The 13,164-nt window shown below is 36.5% G+C and overlaps 1 protein-coding gene across 4 annotated transcripts in view; it reads right to left on the bottom strand.

Moving 5' to 3' along the window:
• The window catches only part of LOC150106550 (mannan-binding lectin serine protease 1-like), a 202,399-nt gene that overhangs the window by 45,177 nt on the left and 144,058 nt on the right, over positions 1-13,164 (bottom strand). For all 4 annotated transcript variants that reach the window (XM_090392524.1, XM_090392523.1, XM_090392525.1 and 1 more), the window contains 2 exons: positions 3,277-3,479; positions 1,868-2,152 (listed from right to left, as the gene is read on the bottom strand). In XM_090392524.1, the coding sequence (XP_090248650.1) occupies positions 1,868-2,152; positions 3,277-3,479 (488 nt within the window). The remainder of the gene's footprint in view (positions 1-1,867; positions 2,153-3,276; positions 3,480-13,164) is intronic.

Here is a 13,164-nt window from a genome sequence, read left to right on the forward strand (position 1 = left end):
TAGTTTTTTAGAAGCTGAGGATGCAGTCATTGTGAAGTGTTTATGCCAGGAGAGGCTTGATGTTAGGGTGATGCCAAGAGAAATCTTATCTTTCCTGGAAATTTGAGTATTGTCAAAAATAATGCTGGTAGAAAATGGTTCTTTTTTGTGAGAAATAAGACAAAAATAGGTTTTACTAGCATTGAAATTGAAGAGGTTATCTAAACTCCCACTGGAGGATGGCTTGGAGATCGGAATTGAGGGTACTAGTGATTGATGTCCTGTAGGTTGAGGTGAGTTGTGCAGAGTAAGGTTTATTAAATGAAAGGGAGGAATGAATGTGCTATCATCTGCAAAACTGTGTACTGGGTTAGGGGTCAACTGAAGTAGTTGATTGATATATAGAAAGAAGAGGGTTGGTGAGAGAACAGAACCTTGTAGAATCCCAGCATTAGTTGAATGGTAATAGGATAAGGAACTAGTCACCATCACACATAGTGTGCATCCACACAGAAAGTCCTGAGACAGACCAAATGATGGGAGTTTGCTTAGTAAGTCTGTGCCGGACCTGGTCAAATGCTTTAGAGATATCAAGTGCAACCATTTGTGATTCACCAAACTTCTCCATGGCATCTAGAGATGGGTGATATAAGCGAGTAGGTCTCCTGTTGATCGGCAATGATGAAATCTATACTGGTGGTGGTGGTGGTTTATTAGCTGGGTGTTCGACGTAGTGCAGGAGCTGGGAATTGATGATTCTCTCCATTACTTTAGATAGGATTGATGTGAGTGAGATAGGGTGGTAGTTTGATGATAAACTATTGATTTGTAGCCCTTCTTGGGAATAGGTTGAATATAGGCCAATACCAGTGGAGTAAAAGGGTATATACAGGCGATATAGGATATGAGTCAGTTCTGGTGCACAAGCCTTCCAGACAATTGGAGGAATGCCATCAGGGCCAGGAGTTTTTTTGTGTCTGGAGTTTGGGGAAAAACCAGTGTGGTTTGAAAGCAGATGGGTTTTAAAGTCTTTACTGTTTTTAAACCGTTTGGTATGTGATTTAAAAATGGTCTAAAGAAGTTTATATTGCTCTAATGTTTTTGCTTCCCCCCCCCCCCTTTGGGTCCCTTAATCATATGGAATAAAAATAGATTTTTTTTTTTTTTTTTTTTTTTTTGTGTGATCAGTGAGACTTTGGGTGTGGGTATGGGGAGGGGAGGGTGTAACTGTTATCCAAAAATAAATAAATAAATAAGTTCATAAATGTCTGAGTTCAGCAGAGTGGTACTGTATGTTCAGAGCACATAACTATAGCCATATTAGTGTTTGGGTGATAACTTTATTTTTTTTTGCTGAGTGCATTGATGGTGTGATGAATGTAAAGCATCTGCCTATAAGTATGGAGTTTGTAGAGGAGAGTAGTTCAGTTGATTAATGGCCCACTTATCACTACTTTCCTCTCTCTTTCATCCAGATGCTGGATTTTGGATTTTTTACAGATATTTCAATGATAATATTTATCTGAATAATCATCAGTCTCCTCTAAATTTTATTTAACTAAATCTGTTAAAATGTGTATCAAGTATTTATCACACCTTCACAGTTCAATTCCAGACTTGCAGAACAAATATTTCTTCCTCATCATTCCTTCATTCCTTTTATTGCTGTGTTTAGGAACTGCTTCTTGTGTATTTTTCTATAGAATACAACCTACAGGTACTTGAACCCAGTATAACCAAGTTTCTTATTTCTCTTGAATGTTCTGCTTATCTGCATATTATCATAAAAAAAATTGAATACATGCAGTTAGACTATTGCTTAATAAATAAAACAAATCTTTAGAAAGAAAAAATGCAAGAAAAATTTTATTTTTTTAAGTGTACTTACTTTGTTCTATGTCTGTTTTTTTTGCAATTTTTACAGCAGCTGCAAACTTTTTTTTACATCCTGATGAAGAATCCTGAACTATACAAGTATAAATACCAGAATCTTCTGGTAAAGCACTGGTAAATACTAAGAATCCAATGCTCATTACCTTAATATGCTCTTTGTTAGATAATGGTGAACCATTATATTCCCAAGAGATATTCAAAGAACTACCATTTGCTTCGCATTCTAAATAAAGTAGATCACCTTCCATCACAGATTTATCTTGAGGTACTTTTCTTAATGCTAATAATAATAATAAAAAAAGATATAATAGTAAATTCAGTGTTCATTATCAGTTAGATGGAAATTTTAATTACTAATATATTTATCAATAAACACTTACAAATATTGTATGATAAAATCTTAAAAACAACTCTTCAGCAAATTAACAAGGATTTTCAAAAGTGAAGTGATATTTGAAAGGGTCCAAAGATGACTGACTAAGGTTTCTGGCTCTAGAATATTAAATATGAAACACAATCTCCAGAGTCTAGTGGATAGGAGCCAGAGGAGGAGGGAAGCGGAAGATATGATGGATACATATAAGTTGATAAGTGGTTTTTAACAGATTAATCTAGAAGAAGTTGTTCATAGAATGGGAGAAGGGGGGGGGAGGAACAAGAGGCCATTTTTGAAAGCTGTGTATGAAGGATGTGAACACAGAAGTGAGACAAAGGTTTTCTGTGTGGAGGCTGATTGAAGTGCATAGTTTCGGTAGTGTGGTGAGTGCTGAGATGGTGACTGATTTTAAGCACAGTTTTATGAGGTTTGTGTGTAAAACCTCTCACAGTGAGTCTTTTGACTCCACGGATTTCATCATTTCAAATTTCTAATAACTTTTTTCAATTAAAGCATTGAAATATACTCAATTTCTTCAAATACTACTATATTTTGATAAATTTAGTTTAATCCTTTATCCAAGTGTAAGCAAACAAAGTTTGTGCCTGAAGTATCTTCAGGACTGAGGCAACTCATGGTAAAGGTGGACCAAGCTCTCATCACTACTTCTATAAGTATCTCCCATAATGCAAAGCACATCTCCTTGGGAACATGTATAATGCTATGCATTAAGGGAAGGGCTACTATCCAGACCGGTTTCAATCTTTATTGAGGTCTTATCAGTGGGGAGCCAGATCCAGAGGTGATGATACTAAGGTGGAAGCAATGGAGAAGTCATATTTACCTATACGAGTTGCCAAAAGGTGTCTCACCATATTATTAAATTACTCTGGATTTAGAAAAAGATGTTGGAAGTTTTTTTTTTGTTTGTTTTCTTCCCCCCCCCACTTGGACTGAAAAAAAAAACTTCCAACTATATTTTGATATTACAATACAGAAAAAGAACGGTGATTTCAGAACTAACTTACATATATCACAAGTCCTTGTTTGGTTTTCATCTCCCATAATTATTTTTGCTTGGATAGCTGACACAGTTTCTGGTGTTACTGCTGCACATGTATAAATTCCAGCCAAATTTTTGTTCATATTGTTAATCCAAAGTATATTGTTAGAAACTACTTGTAAACCAGGAACTGGATTTTCTCCTGCAAGGAATTTATCATCCTTCAACCTAAAATAAATAAAAGCAATATAACCACTTTTTTAATAGGTATAAAAAGACATAAAACAATGCAATGTAATTAAAATTTAGTGTTTTTACTTTGAAATAGCAGCAAAAGCTTATAGAAAGTTTCTTCACTTGTTATATGTTAAATTAAACTTGCCAAGAAATTATATTCTAGTTTATTATTTTATCCAAGTGTATGAAAATAAAGTTTGCACGTTTGCATACACCTAAATAAAAGAATAAACAGAATATAATTTGCAAGAAATGAACATAAACTGGATTGTATATTGGCTGAAGAATTTTTAATAATAATAATAAAGTAAAAACACTGAGAAGTTTCGCCAACTTGGCTGTTTGGCTTCGTCAGGGCGTATAAAAGTGATACAAAACAACTTAAACAGTTTATGAAGAAATAAACCGAATACAAATGTATTTTTTTACAAATTCAAAGGAACGCATACATCAAACACATGGAGCATGTACAATATCAACTATTGTTATGCAAGTATGTTCTGTAATTTGGAGCAAAATTAAACTCTAGCATACTTAGTGATCTTATGAGGGCCTTCCAAATGTCAGCTAGAATTAATCCTTGATTTCTATTGAGGCATGTTTAGAACGAATGACCGCTATAGCTTCTTTGATGTTTTGGGAGTGGAAGTCTTCCTCTAGATAGGGCATAGAACTTTTGTCCCATTCGATGGTATGGTTCATACTCAAGAAATGAAGGGCTAACCCAAAGCTGTCTTCTCTGTTGTTGTTTACATCTCTGACATGTTCTCTTTTTCTTATTTCCAAACTTCTTGAAGTCTGACCAATGTAGTTTAAACCACATGAACAGGGGATGTTATAGACACCGGTGTATTTGAAAAGAGCATTACTATCTTTCGGAGATCTTAACAAGTGGCATATAATCTTTATAGGTTTGAAAGTCACTCATATTTCATATGGTTTGAGGAGTGTAGCAATCTTTTTTAAAACTGTCCCAGCATAAGGAATGGCAATAGAGGATTTGTAATGTGTTTCTTCAGATTGTTGTTGTGGGGGTTGCAGAAAGGTTGACTGAGTTCTCATCATTTTCCTTAGTATCCCATAATGCAAAGCACATCTCCTTGCAGACATGTATAATGCTATGTATTATGGGAAGGGTCACTACCCAGACAATTTTCGACCTTTATTGAGGTCTCTTCAGTAAAAGCCAGACCCAGAGGTGATACCAAGGTTGAATGCCAAAAGATGTCACACCTTATGAGGTGATATGATTGAGACTTTTAAACTGTTGACAGGTGGCTACAGGGTTGACACTGGGGAGTTCTTTTGCTTGGTTAAACAGTGAGAAGGAGTAACGACAAGAGGCCATCCCTGGAAGTTACGAAAGGAAACTGTGAGCAAGAAGGTGAGGAGTGGTTTCTTTGCATGGAGGGTGGTTGAACCATGGGATGCATTGCCTGATAGAGTGGTGAGAGTGAGAACGGTCAATGAGTTTAAGGAGTGGTATAACAGACTTTGTGTTTCCTAGGAGGGACCTCCCACGATGAGCCTTTTGATCCATGGAGGCCTGAATAATAATTATTATAATAATTCCATTTTCATTCCACATACATTCCACCTTACTTTCTGGCAGTTGTATACTCTCTTGACAGCTGTCATCCCTTTCTTCCTGACAACTGTACTTTCTTTCTTAATGCCACTCATAGGGTCTGCTACCACACATGGTCTTGCACTTTTCGCTACTTTCTGCACTCTATCTAACATCATTACTTCTGAGTCTATTCTCATTCAATGAAACCTTGCAATTTATCAGAATATCGCATTTTCTGTAAACCCATACTTTCTCACTTCTCATATTCATTCTCTCAACATATATCCTATATAGTCCCTTAGGCATATACACCACACTTCAACAATGAACCATCTTAAAGAAATCGACATTGCTCCTTACATACAAGCTCATGACATAGCAACTTTTATTTCACCACCATCTATCTTGATATCACAAAATACTAGCACGCATAAAAAGTTAACAACCTACAAAACTCGACCAAACACCATAGAATCAATTATAACTATCAGAAAAGTACAAAATTCACTCTATATTCACAATAGTATCACCAAAGATTAATCAAAATAAAGCTTATCTATGGTACAGTCCCTCAATAACAACTACTATAATTCCTAATAATTAATTGTAATAATAATTACCATAATTAAGAATAATTTGATAAAGGTACAATATTAAAATTTATGAAATTTTTATCTAATGATTGTTACTTAGCCAATCAATATAATTCACAGGCTGCTAGAAGGCCACTACATACATGTTGTCACTAAAGAGCTCTGGAAAAGATAAGTGATATTTTGTGTAATAATTTGCAATACTGCTTGTATTTTAGTATAATATTGTTTATTTTTGATATGTTAGTGTATCTGCATGATTGTTGGCTTTATGGAGTTGTTACTGACTTTTTTTTTTTAATTATTTTGCCTTCAATGGAACACAATGGTGGTACAAATAAGATCTGCCTGCCATGCATCCAAGATCAAATGCTATTAATGATGTAGACTTTTAGAAAATGGTTTGATATCATGAGTTCAAGATGTATATGTATGGTCAAATGTGAAAGATGTGTTTGTGGAGAGACTGAACAGGAGATGAAAGAAGATATGAATTTGTAAAAAGTGCAATATTTTGTTAGACTACAAGTGATCCGTAAATGCAAAACAGAGTGAAGGAATGAAAGTTAGTGTAAATGGGACGAAAGCTAGTGAGATTGAGGCAGTGAAAGAAAGCAAGTTTATTTTTATTTTTACTTGATTTTTATGGTGCCAAGATGTCTGAACCTGAAGATGTCCAACCTTGGCTGGAGAGTGGATATTCTAGCCACTCGGCCAACCAGGCCTGCCAAAAGTAAGGGATACAGAAGCAAAGGGAGGTACGATGCCTATAAAAGCATCGGCAGGTGGCAAGTTTTATAATTAAGCCACTGTTGATGTGGCTTGGGCACCATTTCTTTCACTTGCTTGCCTGGTTGGCTGAGCAGTTAGCGTATCCGCTCTCCAGCCAAAAGGCTGTGGGTTTGAATCCCGCTGTGGGCATGGATGTTTGTGATTGTCTGTGAAAATACTAGTGTTGGTGGGAGGTAGATGGCATTGGTATAGATGATGGTAATTGTGGTTGGTTGTAGCTGATGGGTTGAGTGGTGGAGACAAAGAGCTGTAAAGTAGGTGCCTTCCTTCGATGAGTCCTTGGACTCCCTGGAGGGATCACGTAATAATAATAATAATACGATCATACTGCACCAGGACACAGATTACAGCAGTTAGCAGAATTCGAACCTGAAGCATCTTGGCTGGAGAGTGGATATTCCAACCAGGCCTGCCAAAAGTAAGTGATACAGAAGCAGAGAGAAGTAGGAATGAGGAAATGGAAGAAAGGTAGCAGAATGAGAGGGAGTGAGACTAACTGGAGTGACAGAGAATAAAATTGTCAGAATGCAAGATTTCAAGCAAGAGATGTTCAAAATGAAAAACAAAATAAGGAATATGTGGTGTGATATTAGAAGTTTAGTGGAAACAAATAAAAAAGTGCAAAAGAATAGACTGAAACAAAAAAGAGAAAAAGAGGTAGCAGTATATGAAGATTCCAATTGTTAAAGGATTGGTTAATAGAGAGTCCATAAGGTCTGCTATCCAGGAGGAAGAATGAACAAGATAATTCATGCATTGGATATGAGGAGAAAATGAATATATAGAGAATGAATAGTGAGGGATGGATATCAGGAGATTATTGAGGAGTACAGTGGGAAAGGTTGTCTATGTGCTGTTGAGGTATGACAATGATGAGTTGAGATGGAAAGCAAAAATCATGAATTGTATGCTGGCAGAGCTGTGTGAGAGGAAGGGAATAAAGTTTGTAGTGGTGTGACATATATTTAAAGGAAGAATGGAACTGTACAAAAGCGACAGAATACATACATTTCAATGGCTTTCCAGTGAGCTGGACTGTTGCTAGATGGAAGTGCAGTGTATGTGATGCATGCAAGAGATCAGAAGTAAGAAGTGAAGTGAAAGATCAGTGCTTGGCAATGGAAATAACAATAGTGTGAGAGATGAAGAGAGAACAGAAATGCAAAAAGAAAGGGAAAGGGGGGAAATATAGGAAGACAGCATTCGAAGAGCAGATGTTGGAAGTAATGAATGTATGCAGAGGGATGATCAGCATAAGAATGGAAAGGATTGGGATGTGAGTGGGGTGGTTGAGACTATGTGAATATATGGGATAAATGGTGACAAAGGTAATTAGGCAAAGATAATTAGGAATGGTTACAGACCTAAAAGTGAACTGCTGTGTTTATTTACAAAAGCCAGGAGTATCAGTTTATCTGTTCAAAAATTGTTGGAATAAGTGAAGAATGGTTGAATGAAGATGATATCCTGATGGAAATAGAAATGGAAGGTATAGTGGTTTTTTTTTTTTTTTTTTTTTTTTTTTTTTTTTTTTTTTTTTTTTTTGCAAAGGAGAGAAAAGACAAGAAGGGTGGGGAGTGATGCTTATGATAGCAGGGAAATTATATCCACATAAGGTAGACATGAAACAGGGAAATAGTGGCAATCGTTTTGAGGAAGCTTGGCTTGAAGCAGAAGTTGACAGGAAGAGATATTTAGTTCATAATCATCATCAAATTCCTGACATGTACCCTCAAGGGGGGGGGGGGTGTACAGGATATGATAGTACTACATGGAAAATTTACATCATTACTAACTTCCTATCTACAATTTTCCTCCAAATCAGTCTGTTACTTGTCAAGACTCCAACATTATCAGATCTTATATTTCTATCGTCTAAGGGCACTTTGTACCGTATCAATCCACCTATATCCTGGTCTTCCTCTGGGTCGTTTTCCTGCCAACCTAGCAGAGAACACTTGTTTTGCTAATCTTTTCTCAACCATTCTGTTTAAAGTGACCATACCACATGAGATTAGCTCTGCTAACGCATTCATGGATGCTGACAACGTCAAGTTCTTTCCTAATATCCTCATTTTTAATATGATATTGCCATTGATGCCATCTGTTCACACCTTTAATCTTTCTCAGGACTCTCATATCTGCGGTCTCTAGTCTTTGGTCAAGTGTTTTACTTCTGACACAACTCTCAGATCCATAAGTTAAAACTGGTTTGAACACTGTCTTGTATACAGCTAATTTAGTGTTCTGACTAATTTTTCTCTTATTCCATATGAATTTATACAATTGACTGCCTACCAGCTTTGTTGATTCTGTTGTCTATTTCCATATTTAATTTACCATCTTCAGAAAAAATCATGCCTAAGTAGCTGAAATGTTTTACTTGTTCCACAGGTTCCCCGTTCACAATGCAGTTGACATTTTCAACAATTCTACCTATTTTCATTGTCTTTGTCTTTTTAATGCTGACCTTCATACCATATCTATTACAACAGTTATTCAATTTAGTCAGGGAATCTTGCAAACTTGTAGCGGATTTATTTAGAAGTATTACATCGTCTCCATAAAGCAAAGAGCTTACATTAACATCTCCAATTCTGATATCATGTTTAATACCACTTCATAATGTGATCCATATAGATAATGAATAAGAGAGGGGGATAATGTATATCCTTGGCTGACACCAGATTTAACATTAAACCATCTTCTTGTACTTCCTTCAATTCTAACTGCTGACTTACAACTCAAATAAAGACTAAGTATTGCTTGATATAATGCGCCATTGACACCATATAACTGTAGCATATTGAATAGCTTCTCTCTTGCACCTTGTCATATGCCTTTTCCAGATCGACAAAACTTTAATACAGATCTTTGTTATATTCCCATGCTTTCTCAACTATTTGTCGTAAAGTGAAAATCTGATCCTGACTGCGTCTATTTGGCCTGAATCCAGCTTGTTCTTCACCAAGCTTTTCTTCCACAATTCTTCTCAACCGTTTCTCAAGTATACTTGCATAGATCTTACCAGGAACACTCAATAGGGAAATACCTCTGTATTTCTCACATTCAGTTTTATATCCCCTTTTTATATATGGATACTATTAGAGCTCTACTCCAATCATTGGGAATTCGTCCCTGTGTCCAGGCTTTCTGAACTATGCAGTGCAGCCACTGTAAGACTTTTATACCACCATACTTCAGCACTTCTGGTCGAATATCATCTACTCCTGCTGCCTCTCCACATTTCAAGCCTTTGATGGCTTTCTCTACTTCAAGTATGGATATATTCCTGACTGCATGCATGGTCAGTATTTTTTACCACTGTGCTATTATCACTGCTTGTATCTTTATTATTATTATTATTATTATTATTATTATTATTATTATTCAGGCCTCCAAGGAGTCAAAAGACTCATCGAGGGAGGTCCTTTCTAAGACATAAAGTCTGTCAAGACTCATCGAGGGGAAGTCCCCCCCTGAGAAACACAAAGTTTATCATACCACTCCTTAAACCCACTGACCGTTCTCGCTCCCACCACTCCATCAGGCAATGCATTCCACGGCTCAACCACCCTCCACACAAAGAAACCACTCCTTACCCTCTTGCTCACAGTTTCCTTTCGTAACTTCCAGGGATGGCCTCTTGGCAGTTTTTCAAAGTAATTACTCCATACTTCAAGGATATCTTTTTCTTCTGTTTTCATGTCATCTTTATCATCTCTAACTCCTTTTACAGCACTCTTTCCTCCATTTCTAAGATTCTTCAACAACCTCCAGAATATCTTACCACCTTCTTGATATTTATTTTCTATGTTCTTGCCAAAGTCTTCCCATGACTTTTGTTTAGCTAGTTTTACACAGTGTTTCGCTTTCTTACATTTGTCTCTGTATTCTCTAAGAGCACAAACTGGCTTATTTCCCAGGAACTTTTGATATGCTTTCTTCTTTTCCTTCACTGCCTCTTTAACTTCCTGTGTCCACCATGGAGTTCTGATTTTTCTATCCTTGCAGACAACCTCGCCACATGCCTCTCTGGCTGAATCAATTAGGGTTTTCTTTAAGGTTTGCCACTGAATCTCCAAGGTTTGGTTCCTGTTCTCAAACTCTTTCATTTTTTCTTCAATAATCTTTGTGTATTTTAGTCTACAGTTCACATCTGAGAGCTGACAACTTTTATTCACTTTAAAACTTTCTTACATGTTATTCTTTTCAATATGAAATTCAATTTTATCCTGCTCAAGACTAAATGGTGATCGCTTCTAATTTCAAATCCTCTGTACACTCTGGTGTCCTGCACCAGGGAGAAAACATCACTATCAACAATAACATAGTCAATGAGACCTTTCTTATTCCTTGCCTCTTCTCTCCATGTGAATTTGTGCACATTTTTATGTTGGAACATGGTGTTAGTAATAACCAGTCCATGTCCTGAGCAGAAATCCAACAGATATTTGCCATTATTATTAGCTTTGCTCTTTTCTCCAAATTTTGTCAAAATATTTTTGTATGTCAGACAATCATTTCCTACTCTGCTATTTAGATCCCCAACAAGGACCAACTTTTCCTTTTTCATTGTTTCAGTTGCTTTTTCTAAAGCATCAAAAAATTCCTCCAGTTCTACCTTAGTAGAACCTTCTGTGGGACCATAGGCACAAATAAGTCTCATTATCCAATTCCCCATTCTGATATTTGCCCACATCAACTCTACTTGAGACTGCCTGCCATTCAAGAAGATTAGCCTCATATTTTGTGTTGAATACTATGGCTACTCCTTCTTTTCCTTGATTGTCATTTCCTGAATATAACATTTTGTATTTCTTGCTCAGAAAGATCTCACCAGTTTTTGTCTTTTTTGTTTCAGTCATTTCTATTATGTCGATCTGGTACATATCTAATTCTTCAACTAGCTCCATTTCTTTGCCATTCAGGCTTCTTATGTTGACAGTACCGATCTTTAACTCTGGTAATGTTGAGTTGGGGTGTGCTTTCAGATTTATTCCAGTAGCTGACTTTTTGCTGTTCGCCTTGGTTCCCTGGCAAAAACAACGGGGGCCTTGTTTAACTGGGCAACGCCTCAGCCGGCATGAAATTTTGTCATGTTGTACCATCATTTTCTATATTGGTTTAAGCCAATAAGAATACAATTTGGTCGGCTAAATCCCAAATTGCCAGCCCATCCTCATTCATTCAGTATCCAGGTAGATACCCAACAGGGTGAACCACGAGAAGGTGAGGATTGGACATTAGGTCAGAAGCCCTGGTCGGTTCTCCGCATTCCTTTAAAGGCTATGTGGTCTCCTCTCAGTTATACAGCTTTGACCCTTAAGTACCCCAGAGAATTTTAGTTGTATGTTGGTAATAGGACAGGGAATGTGGAGGGAGGTGATGAAAAATGTATAAGTAACTTGGGTTAGTGAACAAGGGACAGGTGATTATTATGGGTGATTTTAATTATGGCAGTATAGATTGGAATGAAGAGAGGACATTTTGAGAACAAGGAAAATGTATTTCTTGACTTCTTGAGAGATAACTATTTTAGACAGTATTTAAAGGAGAATATGCAAGGATTAAGAGTTTTAGATCTGACAATTTAATCAGAGAATGTAATTGTTAGTTGGGTTTTGCACTTCCCTCCAGCTGGCGAGAGTGATGATGAAGTGATCATCTGGGTTGTGGTAATATGAAGACTGTGAGAAAAGGATATACCGTATTTACTCGAATATAACTCGCCCTCACATATATCTCGCAACCCTGATTTTACTTTATGAAAAAATAAATTAAAAAACTTTGCAGATACCTTTGCACATGAAAAAAGTTTAAAACTTTAAGAAATAGATAGTGAATGTTGCCATGGCAGTTTCAGATATTTTGGAATTTGGCTGAAGAGAATTAGCATTTCAACTCAACAATTGTCAGTTTGCTTTTGTTGTTGAGTTGAGTGATCTACTGTTAATGCCACACCAAACATATGCATAATGATGGAAGCAACCAGTAGAAGAAATGTGGGACTGAGAGCATTGATTTCTACTTGATCTTGGATTGCACAGGGGTGGAGCAGTGAATGAGGTGAGGTTTAGGTTCAGCATGGAGTGGATGGTAGCCAGTGGCTATGACCTGAGTCTGGCAGGGAAGATTATGAGACCATCATTAGAACTGTTGTGCAACTGGATTTTGAGAGCTGAGAAAGTGTAAGTTTGTGTGACAGTGTGAAGATTCACACTGTCACATAAATATATCGCGTGATGAAGGTGAGTGGCTGATCACTTAAATAATGTTGATAATTAAAATTTTAAATGCATTCATTTTATAAATAATGTGAGCAATTATAAATTATAATGAACACTGAGGATTTAATTATAAATGTCGATTTAGTTTTTTCCTGAAACACTTTAGTTTCTGAACATCCCCGCATATGTCTCAAACCACGATTTTTTAACTTAATTTTGGGGATAACAGTGCGAGTTATATTCAAATAAACACAGAATGTAGAATTACAAGGCTGGTGTTTATGACAAGCTTATAAGAAGCTTGGAGCTATAGCATGAAATGAGAAGTTGAGCTATAAGGAAATAAAAGCTGCTTGGAAACTGACAAAGAATTACAAAATGGCATCAATGTGTGAATGTATTCCGAAGATCAAAAGGCTGGATAAGGTAGTGTAAAATGGCTGGATGAGGAGATTAAGCATGAATTCTGGAAAAAGAAGAAGGCACTTTTG

This window comes from Typopeltis vanoorti, chromosome 5 (genome assembly GCF_054136105.1).
Source record: "Typopeltis vanoorti isolate ZY-2024b chromosome 5, IOZ_Tvanoo_1.0, whole genome shotgun sequence".
NCBI classification, from domain to species: domain Eukaryota; kingdom Metazoa; phylum Arthropoda; class Arachnida; order Uropygi; family Thelyphonidae; genus Typopeltis; species Typopeltis vanoorti.